The following is a 23852-nucleotide window of genomic DNA, read 5'->3' as shown; positions in this document are numbered from 1 at the left end:
CGCCCCTAGCAGGTGACCTGGCTGTTTCTTCCTAACTACACACTCTGGGATGGGGAGCGGGGAGTTTCTGGAGAGTTTGCTCAGAACGGGGATCAGAAGGATCGTAGGGAGAATGCCTGTCACTTTTGGCCTCGTTTTTTCTTTCGTCACCTCCTTTGAGGTCATTGGCCTTGACCTCCCAGATAGATGAGATCTGTACCTGTCCCTCTGAGTGAATTCTTAGAATCCACCCGTGTGGTACCTCATAGCAGATTCCACAGAACCCCAGAGCAAACCTTGTTCCCCTTCCCAGCCTGCGAACGGGGAAACCGAAAAGGACACTCTCCCAAGGTTCCACTCCCGTCCCTTGAAAGCCTTTGAAAGCCAGCAACCCAATAGCCAGGCTGGGCAAGCTCCCCAAAGTGCTTCCTATTTCCTAGACCTGTGGTGACTGTCCCTTCTCTGTTGAATCCCTGGGGGGATTTCCTGGGGCTGGGCCTTCCCTTCGAACGTTGGGGAGAGGACCTTGGCCTTTCCTAACCCATCCTACTCCTATCTCCACTTCCTCATTCCTTCTCTCTCCCTCTCCTTTTTCTTTTTTCATTTCCCTTTCCATCTCTCCCTTCTCTCTCTTTCCGGGCTCTTTCTCCTTTCTGTTCTGTTTGTCCTTCCTTTGCTCTCTCCATCTCTCCCTTGCTTTCCCTACATCTCTTTCCCCTGGCTCTAGCTGCTCAGCCTCCCTGCTTCCTGGCCTCCTCTGGGAATGGGGCTTACACCACCTGGACCTCCTGCTGGAGCCTGAGCCTCCCTCCCCACTCTTCCCTATCTCTCTCTGCTCATCTATGTCATCCAGGCAGCCCCACACAGTGGCGGGGGAGGGGAGAAGAGGGGATGGCAGGCCTGGCTGTCTCTTCTCGTTAGGGAAGGGGAACTGAGCAGAGAAGAAATGGGGGAGGGGGAGGGGGGGGCAAGAGACAGGATGGAGAGCAGGGATATAGGAAGAGGAGCCAAGAGAGGGAGGGGACGGGGATCAGACCTATGCAAGGATGGAGTAATGCAAGGATGGAGTCATGCACAAAGAATGAAGGAAGATTGCAAGGGAGGGCAGAAAGATACCAGAAAGGGGCAGGGGTGCTGGGGTGCTGGGAGGGGTATAGGCAGGGACACTGGAAGGGCAGAGAGGTTTGGTGACAGGAAAGGAGATCAGAAGACCCCAGCCAGAGGGCTGTGGAGATCCTGTGACTTGGAGAGGTCAGAGCACAGGCCAGTCTCAAGGCCAGCCAGCATGTAGGGGCCACAGGGAGTTAAAGACACGGGAGGCACAGGGAGTCTTGCACAAGGGCCAGCTCCCCTGCCCCCGCTGGGATGCTGATACATTTTTAATGCCCCAGCAATGCTGAGAAACAGAGCAGGAAGGGAGGAGGAGATGGACCAGGAGAGATGGCCCGGCAGTAAGAAAGTATGTCAGGAGCCTTGGAGAGGTGTGAGTGCTGGATGCCTAGAGACATGGAGACCCCAGGGTCACAGAAACAGAAACCTAAGACAGGGATGAACACCTGTGACTCCAGCACTCAAAGAAAGCTGAGGAGGGCGGGGGGGGGGGGGGGGGGGCGGGGGGATTGCAGGGAGTTCAAGGCCAGGCTGAGTTACATAGGAAGACCTTGTCTCAAGACAGAATGGTGGAGTCAGGCCTGTAATCTCAGTGCCAGCGTGGGGGAGGCTGAGGCAGCACACTGTCCACCCCCAGGGCCGCCTTGGCTGGAGAGCGGAAAGACTGGGGGGAAAAAAGAAATGGGCTGGGCCAGTGGATAGAGTGTTCACCTAGCATGCACGACACCCTGGGTTCCAAACTCAGCACCTCCAACGGCAGGCATGGTGGCACAGGACTGGAATCCAAGCGAGAATTCCGGATTGCATGGCTATGTAGTGAGATTGAGGCCAGGCAGGGTTATCTGAGTCCTTCTCTCGGAAGAAAACAAGAGGAGCAAAGCAGTCGGCAGAGTGCTTGCCTAGCATGCATGAGGCCTAGGGTTCAATCCCTCGCACCCAAAAATCACCAGTGGTAGTGTGCACCTGTAATCCTGCAAATGGAAGATAGAGACCAGAGCTTCAGAAGTTCAAAATCATATTTGGCTCCATAATTAAGATCAGGACAGCCTGGACTACTTAAGACCCTGATTCACACAAAATGTATGTTATTGTGGGGAGTTAGCCTTTAATCCCAGCACTCAGAAGGCAGAGGCAGGCAGATCTCTGAGTTCAAAGCCAGTCTGGGCTAATTAGAGAGTTCAGGATAGTAAGTCAGTGTCTGTCTGTCCGTCTGTCCCTCTCTCTCTCTCTCTCTCTCTCTCTCTCTCTCTCTCTCTCTCTCTCTCTCTCGCACTCTAGGGAATGAGAGGCAAGGGGTCAGGGGGAGAGAAACAGACCCTAGAAGTAGGATCTGTACACCAGCAGAGGCCAGAATCTCCTGGAATGGGGATTCACACTGAGGTGTCCGCTCTCTCGGCAGACCAAGAGTGGTCTATCCCAGGCCCCAGCCAGGAGAGCCTTTGAGAGCTTCACCCCATGAGCCTGTCCTTCCATAGGAGAGGTCCTCTGGGAGCTGAGCCCCAGCAGCAGCAGGAGGCTGCGCATCCAAGGGTCCAGAGGGGCCTCGGGAGGCTCACATAGAAATCCAGACACAGCCCAAGCCACGTACCCTGGCAGCTCTGGCTGAGTTCTCACCCCTCAGACAGGCTCCGGATGTCCACTGTGGGGGTGGAAACTATGATTAATGTAATTAATTAATTACCCAGGTGGCTGAGGCAGCAGCTGATGCTGGTCCTCAAAGCCCTCTGGCCTTGAAGGGTTTGCTCCAGCCCTGCCCCACCCTGATATGGTGGGGGCTAGGACACAGCTTGTTTTATAGGTGTGCAGGGGCCAGCTGGGACTGGAGGAGCCAGCCAGGCCGGAAATCTAAGAAACTAGGCTTCCAGACCCTCCTCCAGCCTCCTCCCTCAGACTATTATCCCCCCAGGTCTAACCCTCCCGTGTCTTTCCTCAGTCTGGGCTTTACCTACGCCAGAGGCAGTCTCTACTCTGGCCTGCAGGAAGCCTGCTAGTCCATTCCCCAGGGGAGGAGGAAGTGTGTTTGAAGACCCAGCTGACATCTCTATAGAGCTGTCACCAGTCAGAGGCAGAGAAGCAAGTGTTCCCACTGGCCACTGTCTCTGGGCGTGGTGTTGGCTGTCCGTGTCTGTCCCTGCAAGGTCACCACCGCCACTTGCTGAGAAGCCTGCAGGAAATGTGTTTCTTGCACAAGGCCACGCATCTTCCCCGGCTTCACGACTCCATCTCCCCTGCTTCCCCATCCGACACCCAGAACCCCTGGCTCCCCTCACCACATAGACTTCAAACGCCACAAGTCATTATGCATCTGTCTTCCTCCCCAAGCCCAATGTCCTGCTCCCATTCCCACTTGGGAGAAAACTTCCAACTAGATCAGCAGGTTCTCAACCGCTTTCCGGTGATCTTAGGAAGCCCCAACCGCAAGTTTATTTCATTGCTACTTCATGATCGTAAGGCCATTAGAAATACGTGTTTTTCATTGTCATGACGCACAGGGCTGGAACATCTGACCAGATATCTCTCCATCAGTATAGCCCTTACCCTGGTTTAGAGGCTTTATTTATTTATTTACTTACTTACTTACTTACTTATCGTTTTGGTTTTTCAAGATAATGTTTCTCTGTGTAGACCAGGCTGGCCTTGAACTCAGTTTCGCCCGCCTCTACCTCCCAAGTGCTGAGATTAAAGACCTGGCACCAGAGGACTTTTCTTGGCTCTCACTGACCTTTCCAAACTTTAACCTGTTCCTTCCCCTTGTTTACAACTCCCCGTGGCTCCCAGTACCCTCACAGAAAAGCCTACACACTCCACTTCAGCTGCTGCTTGTGCTGTGGGAAGACGGTATTCATAGGCTGGCATAGGCCAGACTCTTCCTGCACCAGCCTCCCCATGCTGGGGTTACAAAGGTATGTACCCCCCCCACCCCATACTTGGAAGCGCAGCACTTTTTGGTTGCCCATCATTCATTCATTCATTCATTCACTCACTCATTCATTCAGTACATTTACAGAGCACCTTCAGAATACCAGACACTGTTCTAGGCTCCGGAATACAGCAATGAATGAATCAGAGCTCTCTTTCCCTGTGGCTCTGCTGGGGAGATAGGTGGATGGTTGGTTGGTTCTGTGCTGGAGGGAGCAAGTTAAGAATCCTTGTTATCATTATGGTGACCAGATCCTGCCATCACTAGATAAGGAGGAAGCCAGGCTGACCTGCTACAACCCATGCAAAGGCCCCGGAGGCCAGAAGATCAGAGAAGAGAGGTTAGGATACTGAGCAGCTGGGCATGGACATGAAGGGTCTGAGTGAGAAGAGAGCTACTGAAGGCCCCAAGCAGAGAAGAGGGCTACCAGCTACCAAAGTTTCTGGCTGTGTGTGGAGACAAAGCCGGAGAAGTAGGTACCTAGGAGGTGACCCAAGCAGGAAAGGCTGGTGACTTAAGCCAGAGTCGGGACCCTGAGGGAGCACACATAGTCTGACTGGAGATAAATCTTAGCGATAGAGCCTAAAGGATGGGCTTCCTGAGGCTTCTACTCCAGGAGGTGGGAGAGAACACATCAGACTTCCGTGCTGACCTGCTACTAAGGGTTTAGAAGGGCCTTTAAAATGGACTAGTACTCAGGAGGCAGAGGCAGCCTGTGAGTTCGAGGCCAGCCTGGTTTACAGAGTGAGTTCCAGGACAGTCAGGGCTACACAGAAAAACTCTTGTCTTGAAAAACCAAAACAAACAAAAAAAAGCACTACTCAGCCGGGCATGGTGGCGCACTCCTTTAATCCCAGCACTCGGGAGGCAGAGGCAGGTGGATTTCTGAGTTCGAGGCCAGCCTGGTCTACGAAGTGAGTTCCAGGACAGCCAGAGCTACACAGAGAAACCCTGTCTCAAAAAACCAATAAAAAAAAAAAAAAAAAAGCACTACTCTTGGTGTTGGCGGGGAGGGGGTGTTGGTACAACTATGTGACCCCAGTATCTTGAGTATCTTGGGTTCCACGGTTAGCTGAGACTATGTAGTCAGACCCCATCTTAGAAAAACAAATAAAACAGCAGCCAGGGAGACGGCCCAGCGGGTGAAGGTGCTTGCTGCCAAACTTGACAGCCTGAGTTCTGTCTCCAAGACCCACACAGTGGAAAGAAAAGAGCCAACCCCACACCTGTGCATTGGCACCCCCACCCCTGCCCCACACATATGTAAATGCAGTAATTAAATAAAACAAACAAACATAAGCCACAGTTCATCTCACTCTGAACATCCATTCTTGTATTCAGAATTAGAGACTTAGTCTGGAGGTCTTGGGGCTGTGAGATTCTTGTCATTTGTATGTTTTCATTTATGAAGGGCGTCCCTGGATAACGAAGGTTAACCTGGAATTCTCTGGCCCCAAACATCCTTATGCCTCTGTCTCCTTAGTTTTGGAATTATGACTGAAGGCTGCTGAGCCTGGTTCACTGATACCTCCTGTGTGTGTGTGTGTGTGTGTGTGTGTGTGTGTGTGTGTGTGTGTTAATACAAGAGGACAATGTTCAGGAGTCTGTTCTCCCTATCCACTACTCGGATCTCAGAGATTAAAATCCGGTTATCATTCTTGGCTGCAATCACCTTTACCCGCTGCGCCATCTCACCAACCCCTCCCCGACACCTTTTCAAGCCCATTTTTCTGTCCTTGATGTCCTTTTGCCTAGCTCCAAGACCTGTTCTAATTCACATTTGCAAAGCTGTGTAATCCCAGCTCTTCTGGATGGTGAGACAGGAGGATTGATGTGAATTCAAGGCCAACTGAAGCCAAACATTGAGACCCTGTCTAAATAAACAAAATAAAACCCAGGCGGAAGCAAAGGCAAGCCCTGCCAGATGTGGCCTGTGGGGACAGGCACTGACCCTGTGACCTGGCCTGCAAAGAGTGTCAGATCTTTTACTTGAATTGTTCCAGGGGAACCTGCAGGGTGACTTAAATGTCTCCATTTTACACATGAAAGAACTTGGGCTTGAAAAGGTCACCCAGCCCAGAAGCAGCAAGCAGCAGGAAGCTCTCATCTCTCTGTGTTTCAATTTGAAAAAGTTCTCCTGCTCCTCTGTGGTAGGGCTGGGACCCAAAGCTCTCCACGTGGTACACAAGCGCTCTGCCACTGAGCCACGCCCCCAGCCCCTCCCTGGGGGATTCTAGGCAGGGGCTCTGCCACTGAGCCACGCCCCCAGCCCCTCCCTGGGGGATTCTAGGAAGAGGCTCTACTGCTGAGCTGTCCTTTTCCTAGTCCATATGGATCCGCTCTGCGGCAGAGATGAAGCCCTTTTTGTCTAGGTGTGTGGTGGGTTTGAGTGGTGAGGCATATGGTACGACTCTCTTAACTGGTGGCCACTTGTCCCATCCTCCCTAGCACTGTCTGACCCCAGTATTGTGTTCTGTCAGATTCCCTCACCAGGACCACCCAGGTTCTTCTTTTTTAAAGATTGCTTTAAGTGAATTGGTGTTTTGCCTACATACATGTCTGCACACCATATGTGTGCTGTGTCCAAGAAAGAGCTGAGTTTGGGATGTTTGTGAGCCACCATCTCAGGGAACCCAACCCAGGCCCTCTGCAAGAACAATGGGTGCTCTTAACTTCTGAGTCATCTCTCCAGCCACTGGCCTGCTTGCATTTGTTTATTTATTTATCTATTTATTTATTTAGGCAGAGTTTAGCTACGTCTTCTTGACTGGCCTGGAACTCACTATGTAGCCCAGGCTTTCTTCAGACACACAAGAGATCTGCGTGCCTCCACCTCCTGTGTGGTGGGATTAAAAGCTTTTGCTACCACACCCCAGCTTCCCTGGGTTCTTGTGTGTGAGGAGGCCAGGACGGTACACTCACCACTGTTCGCTGAGTGGGCAGCTCTGCCTAGGGTGCTTGCTCTCACTCTCTCTCTCTCTCTCTCTCTCTTATTCTCTCTCGCTCTCTCACTCCCTTATTCTCTCTCGTTCTCTAGATGGTTGTAAGCAGTTCCTCATAGAGACAAGTCATGTGTCCCTCACCTCAGGGCTCACTGTCAATGGCCACTTGTAATTATCTGGCCTCTGTTTGTTTACAAAGTTCAAGTTTCCTGTGGACCTAGGCTGAGTGCTCTTCAAGCATTCCTTGGTCCTCATAACACCCCTGGGGTGTGCGACACTGTCATTATGTCCTCATTATGCAGCTGGGAAACTGAGGCACAGAGATGTTGAGCCCTGGATTTAAACCCACACATTATTGTCCCCTGGGTCATCGTGGAGTACTTCCTCCAAAGCTGAGACACAGGCTTCCTCGTTTCTATATTTGTTCACAGTGGGGAGACGGTGGGGTTGAAGAGATAGCTCAGGCAGAGGACTTGCTCAGCGTCCTGCACAGCTGCCTGAAGTTCTGATTCCAAGGGCTTTTGGCGCCCCCTTCTGGCCTGTACAGGTACCTGTTCGCCGTACATAGATGTGCGCGCGCGCACATACACATTAAATAAAAAAAAAATTACTATATTTTTAAAGATTTATTTATCATATGTATGTACACTGTAGCTGTCTTCAGACACACCAGAAGAAGGCATTAGATCTCATTACAGATGGTTGTGAGCCACCATGTGGTTGCTGGGATTTGAACTCAGGACCTTCGGAAGAGCAGTCAGTACTCTTAACCACTGAGCCATCTCTCCAGCCCATACTATTTTTTTAAAGTGAGGAATTGGGGGCTGGAGAGTTGGCTTGGTGGTTAAAAGCACAGATGCTCTTGCAGAGGTTCTGAGTTCAATTCTCAGCATCCACATGGCAACATACAACCATCTGTAACTCCAGCTCCAGAGAACCCTGTGCCCTCTTCTGGCCTCCATAGGCACCAGGCACACATGTGGTACAGAGACATACATAGACAAAACATCCATATACATCAAATAATTTTTTTTAAGTAAAAATTCAGCCAGGCACAAGGGTGCACACCATTTATCTCAGCATTTCTGGAGGCAGAAGCAGGAGGATCTCTGAGTTCAAGGCCAACCTGGTCTACATAGTGAGTTCTAAAACAGCTAGGGCTATGTGGAGAGAGCCTGTCTCCAAAAGAACAAAATAAATAAAGTGGGAAAATAGAAGGGGCTCGTGAGACCCCACCCTCCTGGAGGGGACATTGGCAGTTGGTTGTCAGGAAGGTCGCTGAAGGAGGGGGAGTGGCGAAGAGTGGGGTAGCGTCAGGCTTGTTGCCCATGTTCCAGTAGATAACCCCACGGCCATGCCAATACAAAGCACCAGGACAGAAGACGTCAAAGTCAGAGACAGACTTCTTGGGAAGAAAGGGGCTCAACAAGAGCCATGTGGGGGTGACGGGGTGGGGGCAGTGACAGTGACCAGACTATATCATATACATGTAAGAACCCTCAGGGAAAAACGAGGGAAAAACTCACCTAGCTTGTGTAATTTGTGAATCAAATCACCATCAGTGTAAGAATCGGCAGGGGACAGAGATGGGGAGACGGAACGATGGACCAAAAACTTTCTATGTCAGTATGAGGACCGAGTTCGATCCCCAACACTGAGGAGGCTGAAACAGAGGAATCCCTGGGATTTGCTGGCCAGCCTAGCTGAAACTGAGCTTCCGGCCACAAGCAACCTTTCTCAAATAATGTGGGGTGCTGAGAGATGGCTCAGCAGTTAAGGGCACTCTGCCTCCCTCCTGGTGTGGTGGCACACACCTTTAATCCCAGCACTAGGGAGACAGAGAAAAGTGGAGTTTGGGGCCAGCCTGGTCTACAAAGCAAGTCCAGGATAGCCAGGGGTCTGTTATACAGAGAAACCCTGCCCCCTCACTCCCCGCAAAAAGAGCACACTGCCTATTCTTCCATAGGATCCACCTGTAACTCCTGTGTCTGGGACTCTGACACCCCTTTCTGGCCTCCTCTGGTACTGCATGCACACGGCACACAGACTTACAAGCAAAACACCCATCTCATAAACTAAAAATAAATCTAAAAAAAAAAAAGACTAAAATGACAAGGTGAGACTTTTGGGATAGCATTTGAAATATAAAATAAGAAAATACCTAATTTAAAAAAAAATGACAAGGTGGGTCAGGTGTGGTGACTCACGGTTTTTTTGTTTTTGTTTTTTTAAGATTTATTTATTTATTATGTGTAAGTCACTGTAGCTGTCTCAGACACACCAGAAGAGGGAGTCAGATCTCATTAGGGATGGTTGTAAGCCATCATGTGGTTGCTGGGATTTGAACTCAGGACCTTCGGAAGAGCAGTCGGGTGCTCTTACCTGCTGAGCCATCTCACCAGCCCGACTCACGGTTTTAATCACACCACTGGGAGACAGACCTTGTGAGTACAAGGCCACTCTGGGCTACATAGTGAGACCCTGTATAACGTAGGTCAGTCGAGTGAGTAGGAATATCATCTCTTCCTTGGTAGAGATGCCTGACCTGGAGATCTCTGGCTTGTTCCCTCCCCGACAGGACTGACCTCTTTTCTCTCTCCCCAGGAGCCCAAGATGTGCGGGTACGAGTGCTTCCCGAGGTCCGGGGCCGCTTGGGAGGCACCGTGGAGTTACCGTGCCACCTGCTCCCACCCACGACGGAGCGCGTCTCTCAGGTGACCTGGCAGCGCCTGGATGGCACAGTTGTGGCTGCTTTCCACCCATCCTTCGGAGTGGATTTCCCCAACTCTCAGTTCAGCAAGGACCGTCTGTCCTTTGTCAGAGCGAGACCAGAAACAAACGCAGACCTGCGGGATGCCACACTGGCCTTCCGGGGACTGAGGGTAGAGGACGAGGGCAATTACACCTGCGAGTTTGCCACGTTTCCCAACGGTACCCGCAGGGGGGTGACCTGGCTCAGAGTCATAGGTGAGTGGAGGGAACCCTGGCTATTTCTCCGTGTCCTAGCTTTCAGGTTGACCATCTTTAATGTGTTGGCAAATGTCTTTTGTTTTGTAGAAGTTTGTATGTTTGTTTTATTGAGATGGGAGGGGGGTCCCCGTGTCTGTGTGCGCGTGTCCATCCCCTGCAATGTTTAGAGATCAGAAGACAACTCTTGGGAATCAGTTCTCTCCTTATATCACGGAGTCCTGAAGATCAAACTCAGGTTGTCAAGTGTCAGGCTTGGCAGCAATTGCCTTTACCTGCAGAGCCACTTTGTCATTTCCAGCCTCTGCCTCTACCTCAGAGTGCTGGGATTAAGAGCATGAGCCATCACACCCAGTTTCTTGGGTCCTGGGGACAGAAACAGCACTTGGGTGTGTAGTAGCGCAAGCACTCTGCGCCAATTGAGCTTCATCTTCAGCCCCAGTTTTCTGAACTTCCCTCGCTCCCTCGCTTCCTCCCTTTCTTTTAAATAGGCTCTCCTGGAGCCCAGGCTGGCCTTGAACTTACTCTGTACAGAGGGCTGACCTTGAATACTGCATCCTCCTGCCTCCATCTCAAGTGCTAGGATTCGAGGAGTGTGCCAGTGCACCTAGCTTTGACAAATGCTTACACTGAGTGCCTACCGAGTCTAGTTGCTCACTCTGTCTGCCAAGGATATGACAGACAACAAGGTATTTTTTTTTTCTTTGAGTCAGGGGCTCAATATATAGCTAGCTAAGACACTGGCCTCAAATTCAAAACAACGCAGCTGCCCCAGAGCTGGGTCTGTAGACATGGGCCATTACACTCTACTCTGGTTTCATCCTGAGAACAAGAGCCGTGGGGGTTCTAGGCAAGCAGGACTGTGACTTGGTGAGGTGTCCTCCTGGGTGTCACAGAGAGGCCAGGCAAACTTGTTTTAAAAAAAATAAATAAATAAAAAATAATAATGTAGCTGGGTGGAGGATTGGAGAGGCAGGAAAGGCTCAAGGAAGCAGGGGGTGAGCTGTAGGCATAGGGTCGCCGTGGCTGACCGCAGGATGAGGCAGTACAATAGAAGTTTTAAGCAGTTTTACAACCGCTGTCCCTGGATTGAAGGAAACCAAGAACCACAAGGGACACACCCACCCATGGGGCCAAGAGATAACTCAGTGGAAGAGACCCGGCCAGCCATCTACAACTCCAGTTTTCACTACACACACACACACACACACAGAGAGAGAGAGAGAGAGAGAGAGAGGCATCTACGCACACACGCATGCACACACACAGGCATCTACGCACGCACGCATGCACACACACACACACACACACACATACGCATGCACACACACACACACACACACACACACATACGTGCGTGCGTGTGCACAGACCCATGCAGGCACAACACCCATACACAGACAGCAATAAAGGACTCCCAGCTTGCTTCAACAGGCGTGGCCCAAGGGCAGAGACTTCTCACTAATGCTGAAAAATGCCCTGCAGGACACAGCAATCCAGCCCTCCAGACACCGCAACACCCAGAGTCTTTCCCTCTTTCTGGCTTCAGAGCTGGAGCTTCCTTTCTGAGGGATGCCAAGAGGGCTGTGCCCAGAGCCCAGAGCACAGCTCTTGCCAGTTCCTTCGGAGCAGGTCTGTCATGCCAGCAACTCAGGAGGCAAGCTTCAGAGTGAGTTGAAGGCCAGCCTGGGCAACTTGGACTCTGTGTCAAAATCAAATTTTTCCATCTCTTCATTTTTTATGTCTTTTTGGTTTTTCGAGACAGGGTTTCTCTGTGTATCCCTGGCTGTCCTGGAACTCACTCTGTAGACCAGGCTGGCCTCAAACTCAGAGATCCAACCTGCCTCTGCCTCCCAAATCTTGGGATCAAAGGCGTGCACCACCACTAACTGCCTGACTTCAAAGTCAAATTTTAAAAAGGACTGGCTAGGGATGAAATTCTTCCAAGTGTTTGCCTAGAATCCCCCAGTGAGGGGCTGGGGGTGTGGCTCAGTGGTAGAGCCCTTGCCTAGAATCCCCCAGGGAGGGGCTGGGGGTGTGGCTCAGTGGTAGAGCCCTTGCCTAGAATCCCCCAGGGAGGGGCTGGGGGTGTGGCTCAGTGGTAGAGCCCCTGCCTAGAATCCCCCAGTGAGGGGCTGGGGGTGTGGCTCAGTGGTAGAGCCCCGCCTAGAATCCCCCAGGGAGGGGCTGGGGGTGTGGCTCAGTGGTAGAGCCCCTGCCTAGAATCCCCCAGTGAGGGGCTGGGGGTGTGGCTCAGTGGTAGAGCCCCCTGCCTAGAATCCCCCAGGGAGGGGCTGGGGGTGTGGCTCAGTGGTAGAGCCCCGCCTAGAATCCCCCAGGGAGGGGGCTGGGGGCGTGGCTCAGTGGTAGAGCCCCTGCCTAGAATCCCCCAGTGAGGGGCTGGGGGTGTGGCTCAGTGGTAGAGCCCCTGCCTAGAATCCCCTACTGACAGGCTTGGGATGTAGCTCAGCAATAGAACACATGCCCTGAATGTATTCTACATTCAATCTCCCTTGCAAACAGAAGCAGGGCTGGAAGTGTGGCTTAGTTGTTAGGATGCTTTCCTGTAATGCACAAAGCCCTGCTTTTGATCCCTTGCACCACATGAAACTAGGGATGATGACACGTGCCTGCAATCCCAACACTTGAAAGATAGAATTAGGATAATCAGAGGTTGAAGGTCATCTTCAGGTATATAAAGTGAGTTGAGACCAGCCTGGACTATATGAGATACTGTCTCAAAATCAACACACACACACTGCAAAGCCCTTCTCCCAAGCCTCATAAAACTCTCTACCCTTATGTAATAGCTTGAACAAGAGTACAGTCAAGACATACTTCAAGCTGGGAATGGTGGCACACGCCTTTAAGCCCAGCACTTGGGAGGCAGAGGCAGATAGATCTTTATGAGTTCGAGGCCAGACAGAGCTACACAGAATCTCTGCCTCAAAAAAGAATCCTACTTTGATAGGGAAAAATAAATAAATCAAAGGAGAGCTGGGGTTGCTGCTCAGTAGCAAGTGTTTCCCCGGCCGGTGAGCACACGGTCCTCGGTGTACACGCCTAAGCTGTGCTGTGAAAGGGAGAAAACGGGAGAGCAACAGGAAGCCTTGGGGGTGGCTCAGGGGCAGAGCCTTGCCTATCATTTACAAAGTCCTCAGTTGTATCTGTAGTATTGAAAGAGAGAAGTATGGAAGAGGGGCAGGCCTACTTTTAGAATATCGATTAGGCCATCGGTACGGTGGATACAGCAACATCTGCCTCAGGAGAGCATGGTGATGTCAGAGATTCCTTGAGGAATCCAGCCTTGAACTGGGGATGGGATCTGAAGAGTGGAGAGCCCCCAACACCCTAGCCAGGCTCCACAGGCAAGAGGGGCTTCCCAAGGGAAGGATCTGGAATATCCCAGGGGCGCTGATGGGCAGACCCACCTGACGAATGGTGGTCAGGAGGAACTGGTGCGGATAGCAGAAGGGGACAGCAGACTGACAGCCCAGGGGATACCTGCCCCGGTGGGCGGATCCAGCAGGACACTGGAGAGCCGTGAGTCCTGGCTCCAGAGACAATACTGGATAAGAGACAGGAGGGAGTGGGCCTTGCTATCTCCGTTGGAGGTTTTTCCATGTTTTCCGGAAGGATGAGGTGAAAGGGTAAAAATGACCACCTGGGGAATTCCTGCTGCTTTTATTCCCTTCTGGAAGCACAGTACAATGGCTGTCACAGGAAAGCACACCGGACACTTTGTTTTTTCCCTTCTTGTGCTGAGGGACGGAACCAGTGCCTCAGCATCACAGACAGGAGCTCTTCCACTGAGCCCACACACAGACCCTTAGGTTTGCTTTTTGTTTTGTTTTGTTTTGTTTTTTATTTTGATAAAAACCTCAAGTGTTTCAGGCTGGACTGGAATGTGTGTGGCTGAGGCTGACCTTGAACTTCTGATTTTCCTCCCTCCCCAGCACCTCCCCAGTGCTGGCATGCACCACCCACCACACCCCATTTATTCTTTTGATTACTGAGACAAAAGTCTGAGTATATAGAGCAAGCCAACCTCAAACTCAACATCCTCCTGCCTCAGCCTCTCCCAGTGGTCAGATCACAGGTTTGTGCTACCAGCCTTGGCCTGTACATCTTTCTAACAGGGCACAGTGGCTATTGTAAAATGTCCTACCCAGGCCTGGCTTGGTGTTGCACACCTTTAATCTCAGCACTCAGGCAAAGGCAGTTGGATCTCTGTGAGTTCAAGGTCAGCCAAGACCACATTGTGAGACCTAGTCTCAAAAAAGTTATATATACATAGGTATATAATTTATATTATATGTTATATATTTTAAATTACATATAAATAACAATATAGCAATATAATATATTGCTATATAACACAATATATTATAAATGCAAAATATATAATACATAAATTATATATTATATAATATACATATATGCATATAGTAATTACTCAGACTAGGATAATGTATGCCAAACAGATCCTAAGCACTGGGTATGTCAATTTCTTTGATCCATGCATCAGTCCCATGTGACATCAGAGAAAATAGTTTAACTGGCTGCCCAGAGCTATGCGTATGCTAGGCTAGTGAGCTGGGTTCTGAACCCAGGGAGCAGATCCGTGACTGTGTGGTTCCATGTTGTCTGTCCGTAGTCCATCCTGCCTGGTTCCGAATGGTCCGGTTTCCGTGTCTCTCCCACCTCTCCTCACCCCACCCCCCGCCCCCGCCCCTGTTGAGACGTTTGTAAAGTGACTGCAAGTTGTGAATCACAAGCTTTCTTTGGTCATCTCCCTAGCCCAGCCTGAGAACCACGCTGAAGCCCAGGAGGTCACAATTGGCCCCCAGTCGGTGGCTGTAGCCCGCTGTGTCTCCACTGGGGGCCGCCCCCCTGCCCGAATCACCTGGATCTCATCTCTGGGTGGAGAGGCCAAAGATACTCAGGAGCCAGGGATACAGGCTGGCACCGTCACTATCATCAGCCGATACTCCTTGGTGCCCGTGGGCCGAGCGGATGGCGTCAAGGTCACGTGTAGAGTGGAACACGAGAGCTTCGAAGAGCCGATCCTGCTGCCAGTGACCCTCTCTGTGCGCTGTGAGTGTGCCGGGAGGTGGCTTTCCCTCACATGCTGTCCGTGCTGGCTCAGTTCTGTCTGCCTCAGGCTCCACCAGCCAAACCTTGCCTTGCCTATGGTCTGTCTGTACTAGAGATCCACCCTAGCCTGAGTCTCCCAGGTACTGAGAGGTACGCTGGCTTCTGTGGGTTCCCGCCTCCCGGAATCAGAGATAAGCTGAGAGGGGGGTGAGAGCCCAAAGGTTCACCTACTTCCGGGTTTCTAGAAAACAGAAAAATATGCCGGGCAGTGGTAGCGGCTCAGGCCTTTAAGCCCAGCACTCGGAAGGCAGAGGTAGGAGATCTCTGTAAATTCGAGGCCAGAGTGCTCAGCAAAGCAAGTCCAGGACAGCCAGAGTTGATAGACAGAGAAACCCTGTCTTGAAGAAGAGAAAACTCTGGGTTTACCTGCAAACAGCTGTCCTCTGTATCGTCTTCTCTGGCTTCCAGGGACAACAGGTTTCCTGAAAATCCTCAACTATCCTAGGCCATGGTCCACGCTGGTCCCCGGCTCTGTTGCTACACTATTTAGTCTGATTCACTGTTGGAGGCAGGGTCATGTAGCCTGGTCTAGCCTCAAACACCCCAGACAGCTGAGGAAGATCCATTCATACGCAGACCCGTAACCTGTCCTGTAACCTGTAGTCTCTGCACAGGGCTCTCTGCTGCCTGAATCCCCTGGATTTCATCCCTGGGCAGCCTTCCAAGGGGTTCCAATTCTTTTGTTTCCGAACAAGGTAGTCCGGGTTGCCCTCATATAGCTAAGGATAGCCACTGCTCTGAAGCTGTTGATCCACCAGATGCCACTTTAAGAGTCCAGGAATACAGCTGGAGAGATGGCTCAGAGGTTAAGAGCACTTCGGAAGGTCCTGAGTTCAAATCCCAGCAACCACATGGTGGCTCACAACCATCTGTAATACTATCCAATGCCCTCTTCTGGTGTGTCTGAAGACAGCTACAATGTATTCATATAATTAATAATAAATTATATATATATACATATATAACATATCTATATGCAGGGATTACAGGCATGGACCACTACACCAGGTTTTATGAGGAGCTGATAGTGGAACTGAGCATCTCGTGCATGCTAAGCAAGCTCTCTAGCCCAGCCGTCCCTCCTGGTGCTGTTTAAACTGCCTTTATCTGAGCCCTACTCTCCCATGTTGTTGACTTTGGCCCTTGGAGGCCTTGGGGTTCCCCAAGCCTTCCCAAAGTGTCCTAGGCTTCTGCAGAAACTGCCTACAGTGACAGCCCTCAGTTTTGTCTAGGGACATCTCCCAGTACTCTCTGCACACAGGCTGGAATTCCTCCTTACCCCAACTCCTGCGCGCTCGCCCGCGTGCACACACTCCCAGCTTCAATTTTGTGTTTTGTTTTGAGTCAGGGTCTCACTATGTAGCCCTGGCTGGCCTTGAACTTTCTATGCACGAGAGTGTAGGGCAGAGGCAAGATGTGAGTCTCCTGATGTGGGTGCTGGAGGCCAAACTCTCGTAAGTACATGCTCTTAAGCAGTGAGCCATCTCTCCAGCCTTGGTTTTCTGAGGAAGGGTCTCTGGTGTACCTGAGCTCTCCTTGAGCTCTCTGTAGCTAAAGATGATCTGAATTCATCTTCCTGCTTCTTCGTCTTCAGGGCTAGGGTTACAAGCATGAACCACGCCACTCAGACCTGGTATTTGCAGTACCATCCTGTCAACTCACTGTGGTAGCTGCCTCAGGATGCCAGTGCCTCAGGATGCTCAGTGTGCCCTTGGCTGTGTAATAGAGTCCCCCCACCTCATCTGCAGTAGCTCTTTCCAGCCATGTTCATCCTGAGACCATCAATGTGAGCCTGGCTACCCTGACTTCCTGCCTGTCTACACTGGCCACCCCAAACTATCTGGATATACTCTATACATGTTGCGTTTTGTGTGTGTGTGTGTGTGTGCGCGCACACACACACACACCATACACACACCATAAACAGGGTAGTTGCTTTCTTGGCCTTGCCTGAGCTAATATCCAAGTGACTTCCTGGGTTGGGTCTACACTGGTCAGAGCATACACAGTGTGGCCTGCTAACCCCAGTTTGTTTTGACTGATGGATCTCTCACCACCAATGCTGCTAACTTGTTCCCAGTTCTGGATTCCACCTGTCTCTGAGTCAGTCATCTTTTTCTCCCAGACCCTCCAGAAGTATCCATCTCCGGCTATGATGACAACTGGTACCTTGGCCGCAGTGAGGCCATACTGACCTGTGATGTACGAAGCAACCCAGAGCCCACAGACTATGACTGGAGCACGTGAGTGATGTGAACCTAGAATTGGGTCTGAGGAAGGAGACTGGGGCCTGGACACCTAGCTCTGAGGGAGGAGGGTTGGGGTCTGCATCTCTAGATCTAAAGGAAAAGGGATTAGGTGTCATCTCTGGGTCTGAGGGAGGAGAGCTGGGGTGTCATCTCTGGGTCTGAGGGAGGAGAGCTGGGGTGTGCATCTCTGGGTCTGAGGATGGAGGGCTGGGGTGTGTACCCCTGGGACTGAGGGAGGAGAGCTAGGGTGTGCATCTCTGGGTCTGAGGATGGAGGGCTGGGGTGTGTACCCCTGGGACTGAGGGAGGAGAGCACCTGACCTCCCAGGTCTGCAGAGGGAGGGCTGACTGTTGGAGTCTTCAGGGGAGACTGCTCTCCCAGACGCCTGCTCTGTTGCTCACCTCACCCCACACCCTTAGGACCTCGGGCGTCTTCCCAGCCTCTGCAGTGGCCCAGGGCTCTCAGCTGCTTGTCCACTCTGTGGATCGAATGGTCAACACTACCTTCATCTGTACAGCCACCAACGCTGTGGGGACAGGCCGTGCTGAGCAGGTCATCCTGGTGCGAGGTAAGGAAGCCTTGTGGTGTTTGAGTTTAAAGCCCAGTGGTTTCTCCCTTTGGGGCTTGGGTCCACTTTGGGGTGTCACTGATGCTGCCCTAGGATGAGAGAGAAAGAGTCTGACCTACCTCTGCACAGGTGAGCATATAGTTCAGCTTGTCCATTTTGGCTTGCAGGTGTAGTCTGTGACCATAGGCTGTAACTGGGGGTGACCAGAGAGGAGCATTGGTGGGGGACTTTCAAACTGGGGGCCTATACTTAAGTCAGGGCTTAAGCTGGGAATGATGTAGGTCTATAGACCCAGTACTTGTTCAAGAATCTGAGACAGGAAGATTAATGTGAGGCTAGCCTGTGCTACATAGTAAGACTCCTGTTTTTTAAAAAAAAAAATGCCCCAAGTTCATTGAGAAGAAAATCAAGAAGTTGGCTTGGGTCTATGGTGGAGGCAAGGACTAATGGCAGCTGTGGAGCTTTGTCCCTGGGAGGAGATGGGACTCTCTTGATGCTCTTTATTCTTATAACTACTAATGAACAGACCCACACAAAGCGAGAAGCAGCTTGCTCAGCCATGAGAACTATCGCCAAGATCCTCAGCTGGAGACCCAGGGTATCCAGTCACCCAGATGTAACCCTATATAGTTGGAACAATTGTCACCGAGACACACCCTAAGAAAGAGTGACCCTGGCCAGGACCTATGTCATGCCATAGGAGCCAGGAAAGAATGATTCTTAGAAATACACTTAGCCAGATTTAAGTAGAAGGTATGGCAGAAGAATAACAAGTTCAGAGCATACAGGGTGTACAGAATTCGTTCTGATCTAGACTGGGCTACTGAACAAAACTATAATCTCACAAAATAAAATATAAGAAGAGGCCTAGAGAAATGGCAGTGGTGGAGCCCCTGCCTAGAATCCCCCAGTGAGGGGCTGAGGGCATGGCTCAGTGGTAAAGTCCCTGCCTAGAATCCCCCAGTGGGGGGCTGGGGGTGTGGCTCAGTGGTAGAGCCCTGCCTAGAATCCCCCAGGGAGGGGCTGGGGGCGTGGCTCAGTGGTAAAGCCCCTGCCTAGAATCCCCCAGTGGGGGGCTGGGGGTGTGGCTCAGTGGTAGAGCCCCTGCCTAGAATCCCCCAGTGGGGGGCTGGGGGCGTGGCTCAGTGGTAGAGCCCCTGCCTAGCATGTTGGAAACCTTAAGTTCAATCCTCAGTTTCTATACAAAACAGAAGACTTAGCAGCACTGGTGTAGGTACCACACAGTTTGCCTATGCAAATACATGAATCTGAAGTAGTGGCCCTACCAGGCAGGACCTGAGCCCCTCAGAAACACAACAAATGGCTTAGAAGGAAGGTGTAAGATAGAGCCTGGCCCTGTGATGTGCTGGACACAGCCTTTCTTGAAAACACACCCTTGCTGAAACACAACAAGTCTTGTTCAGACACCAAGCCAGCTGACATGCCTGTAGGAACACAAACTCACGTTGCTGGTCAGCTCTGAACCCTTGGGACATGTATTCATAGCAAAGCAATTTCAAACGGGGCCATAGTTCACATACAGAAACGTGCTTCCTCACACATCTGAGGAGCGTTCCAGAAGATACCTCTGCATCCAGAAACTCCATTAGGGAGATGCTTGGGTCACTAGGTCAACTGCTAAGCGATACGTATTGAGGTTTCCTCTATGAAGGAAGAGAGGTCACTCTCAGCTCAGGGACCCGGCGGGTGCAGGCCTCACCTAGTCACAGCCTCCTCGCTGGTGCCTCCAGAGACAGCACAGGACATACAAGGCAGAGACAGGGAACGAGTAGATACATTTGTTCCGCTCATCTTCTCAGACGGGGTGTTTGGGTATGTAGCCCAGGCTATCTCTGGCTCAGCCTCCACCTCCAAGGGCTGAGGTGATGGTATGTACTGCTATACCAAGCTTACTTGGTCTCAGCTTTACTTAGTGATAGTCCACTCTACAGTCGGGTGCTCCTGTGTGCTACATGCAGAGAGAAAACTTGGTGGGCTGGAGAGATGGCTCAGTGGTTAAGTGTGTGGCTTGCTCTTCCAGAGACTCCTCCCTCCCCCCTGTTTGTTTCATGGCCCCCATGTTGGACAGTTAACAACTGCCTATTAACCCCAACTACAGAAGCACTTCATCTACAGGCACACACACACATGGGGGAGCGGGCACTGGACTCCCAGAAAGGAAGCCACAGACCACCTGTCGTGGGACACTATTCCTGGGGAGACAAGGACAAACGGTTACTTGTCCCAAACAGGGAATCAAGGACAGATCAATGTGTAGATAGCACCAGTAAGTTGTGCTGAGGTTCCTTACAGAAGCAGAAATGACACAGGGACAGCTGCATCACCAACGCCTGCCCCAGTGCGGGTGCTCCCTGCACAGCCAGTGGGCAGCTCCCGGGGTAGAGACTGCGCTTCCCAAGCAGCTTGGTGTCTCTCTCTGTCTCGTCTACAAGGCTCAGCTTTCATTGCCTCTCATATATGCTTAGAGGGGGAGGAGCCAGCCTCACACCTGGGACTTCCTGTAACCTTTTAAGCCTTTTATTTTCTAAGCTTAAGGTGATTCCCTGGGGATGGAATGTTTTATCTCCCTTTTGGCATCCTTTCCCTTAAGGTTTCCTCTAAGACCAAGATGGAGGTTTTAATTTCAGGGGAAATTAGTGCCAGCTAACACCAGCGTACTTGAGGACATCATTGCAAAGACAAGCCCAACATTTCACACCAGCAGAAAAGGGCACGCTGAGCACCCCAGAAACCAGCGGCTGGGCCAGGCCTGCGGCACACACCTAAGACCAGCATTCAGGAAGGCGGACGGAGGCAGGAGGCCAGCACTGGCTACTTAGTGAGTCTGGAGGTGGTCTGTGCAGCCTGAGGACCTGTCTCAGAAAACCAAACAAGCTGGGCATGGTGGTGCCGCCCTGTAATCATAACACCCGTGAGACAGAGGCAGGGGAGTTTCCTTGAGTTGGAGGGCAATCTTGTCTATATAGCAGGTGCCAAACCAGCTTTTGTTTTGGTTTGGTGTTTGGGGTGTTTTTTTTTTTTTTGGTTTTTCGAGACAGGGTTTCCCTGTGTAGCCCTGGCTGCTGGCTGTCCTGGAACTCACTCTGTAGACCAGGCTGGCCTCGAACTCAGAAATCCACCTGCCTCTGCCTCCAGAGAGAGAGAGAGAGAGAGAGAGAGAGAGAGAGAGAGAGAGAGAGAGAGAGAGAGAGAGAGAGGATATAAATCCAATTGGCAGAAGTTGGAGTCTCACACCAGGGAAACATGGGTCCTGCCGCTCTCCAAGGTACTGACCCCACACCCACTCTCAGACACACAGCCTTAGTTCCCACGCATTCACCATCTTGCATGAGCATGGCTTTAAATTTTCAACAATGAAAAACATGAGAGGACACGCTGTGCTACATGGTAGGCCTCTCTGCAGCCAACTCACAATCCTTGACTCAACTCACTGACCCAGGAATAGGCAGCTCAAGATCCCCAGCCCCTCCCTCACTTCATGGGTGCACCCACATTTCCAATGAAGCAGCCAGCAGGGACTCACTGACCAGCACTCAGACCTCATTCCTGCCTCTGTGCAGTACTTAGAAACAGACATACTGTCAAAGTGTCCTTTCAGAGCCCACCCCCACATGCTAGATGTAGGTCCATATATATAGAATATGCTGTTTGCATAGAACTTGCACACAACTCCCCCAAACTATGACTTTATTTGTATGTTTTTATTATTTTGTCCCTTGGATTTTGGTTTTTATGTGTTGTTTTGAGGCAGGATCTCACTGTGTAGCTCCAGTTGGTGGGGAACTCATGCTGTAGACCAGGCTGGCCTTAAAGTCAGAGATCTGCCTGCCTCCGCCTCCTCCTATGTGTTGGGATTAAAACTGAGCAATATCTGAGCCCAGCACAGTACTCTACTTGAAAACACTACTCAAAACCTGGGTGTGATAGCCCAGCCCTGCAATTTCAGCACTTGAGAAGTAGGTTGCATGGGGCTGAACAACCTGTACTCCCGGCCACCAACAGGCTCACTGGTCAGGACCTTTCAGGCATCTATTCCTGTTCCCCTTATGGGCTGAGGACATCATCACAGCCCAACGAGACTCTCGTGTTACAAAAAAGTCACCATAATGGGCAAGGCTTCAAATCCCTGTACTGTTGATTTCCTTTATATTCCCATGCCATGGTGGAGTAGGTGGGGAGCGAGCTGTGGGGGTGAGGTGAACATGAGGCCTGCAGGAAGCAGGGAACAGTAGGAACAGCAGCGTGAGGTAGGGGAGATGATTCAAGACCTCCCAAACCAAGGAGATACACTGATAGGACTAGTGCCTCCCACTACTTCCTCCCATATTCACATTCTGGATCCTAGTGGGAGAGAACAGAGGGCCTCTACTTACAGTGGCCTCCCATCCTGCACTTCTGAACACACAAGGGGCCAGCACCCCGTGCCCTACAGCATCTATCACTGTCTCTATTGTCTTTTGTTGTGTTGAGGGAGAGATGGAGACCACCTGACCTCAGACATGGAATCTTTCTTAACTTCCTCAATAGGTGTGACTACAGGTCACAAAAATGGCTTTAATTCTTAGTGTTAGTTAATGCTGGAGATGGAATACAGGGCCTCTAAGCAAGCAAATGCTCTACCACTGAGCCACGCCCCAGCCCCTCACTGGGGGATCCTGGGCAGGGGCTCTACCACTGAGCCACGCCCCCAGCCCCTCACTGGGGGATTCTAGGCAGGAGTTCTATTGCAGATCATCTGCAGCCCACCAACACCCTTTGTTGAGATTTTGAGAGTCTGGAGTCTGACTACGTGGCCCAGGCTAATCTTGATAGCATGATCCCTTTTCCTCATTCTCCCGATGCTAGGAAGGCAGTCTTGTGCTACCACACCTTGCTATAATCTTCATTTTGGGGGGACATTATGGGTATAGATAGCTATCTGGGCAGCATCAGCTGGCAGCCTCTCCTTGTACAGTGCCCATCCTGAAGGGTCACAGATACCCCTTTTCTCTTCCTCCTCGCCTTCCTCCTCCCTTCTCCCAGCTAGTCACCTCCTAAGTTCTGGTCTGGTCACTAACCCATGTCCTGGGTCTCCCCCATGCCCTCACGCCCAGATGTGTCCTCTTGACTCCCTCTCCTCTTTTTCTCTCTCCTTCCTTTCTCCTCAGACACCCCCCAGGCCTCCCGAGATGTGGGTCCGCTGGTGTGGGGGGCCGTGGGGGGAACATTGCTGGTGCTACTCCTGGCTGGGGGGTTCCTGGCCTTGATCCTGCTGAGGGGGAGGAGGAGGCGGAAGAGCCCTGGAGGAGGAGGAAATGATGGCGACAGAGGATCCTACGATCCAAAGACTCAGGTGTTTGGGAACGGGGGTCCTGTCTTCTGGAGGTCAGCATCCCCTGAGCCCATGAGGCCAGATGGCAGGGAGGAAGATGAGGAGGAGGAGGAAGAAATGAAGGCAGAGGAAGGTCTCATGCTACCTCCACACGAGTCACCTAAGGACGACATGGAGTCCCATCTGGATGGCTCCCTCATCTCTCGGCGGGCAGTTTACGTGTGACCCTACGATATAGACACTGGACACATGGAAACACCAAGTTCCACCCTCACTGCCAACCACACCAATGCCAGCCAGCAACGATGGCTAGGGACCGGTTGGACTGGTTCTTCTGGGGCACACTGGAGTTGGAAGGGCACCGCCCCTGCTTTCAGGATAGAGGACAAGTGGAACCACACAGACTCCTATCTTTAGGGCCTCATGGAGTAGGGGACCCCAGGAGCGCCATGGTGCACACTCAGGACTCCTCAGAGCTTGCTTTCGGCCCCAGCCTAGCCCTGGCCCCGAAACACTCAGGAGCTAATAAATGCCTTGTCGGAAAACCTCGGGGTGTTTTGTAATCCATCAGACCCCTCTCTTTATATCCTGGGGAACGACTGGGTGGGACAGGGACCACTCAGTATGA

At 51.5% G+C, this 23852-nt stretch overlaps 1 protein-coding gene across 2 annotated transcripts in view; it reads left to right on the top strand.

The window, feature by feature from the left end:
* Nectin2 (nectin cell adhesion molecule 2) overlaps positions 1 to 23852 on the top strand; it is a 32930-nt gene that overhangs the window by 1644 nt on the left and 7434 nt on the right. Inside the window, exons 2-6 of one of the 2 annotated variants that reach the window (NM_001159724.1) lie at positions 9556 to 9918; positions 14719 to 15015; positions 17201 to 17318; positions 17744 to 17892; positions 23061 to 23769. In NM_001159724.1, coding sequence (NP_001153196.1) covers positions 9556 to 9918; positions 14719 to 15015; positions 17201 to 17318; positions 17744 to 17892; positions 23061 to 23449 — 1316 coding nt within the window. In that variant the 3' untranslated portion in view covers positions 23450 to 23769. Of the gene's footprint in view, positions 1 to 9555; positions 9919 to 14718; positions 15016 to 17200; positions 17319 to 17743; positions 17893 to 23060; positions 23770 to 23852 lie in introns of those variants that run through there. The other variant, NM_008990.3, reaches the window with a different exon arrangement.

The sequence above is a fragment of the Mus musculus genome, chromosome 7 (assembly GCF_000001635.26).
Source record: "Mus musculus strain C57BL/6J chromosome 7, GRCm38.p6 C57BL/6J".
NCBI lineage: Eukaryota > Metazoa > Chordata > Mammalia > Rodentia > Muridae > Mus > Mus musculus.
This window is presented reverse-complemented; position numbering and strand designations above follow the sequence as displayed.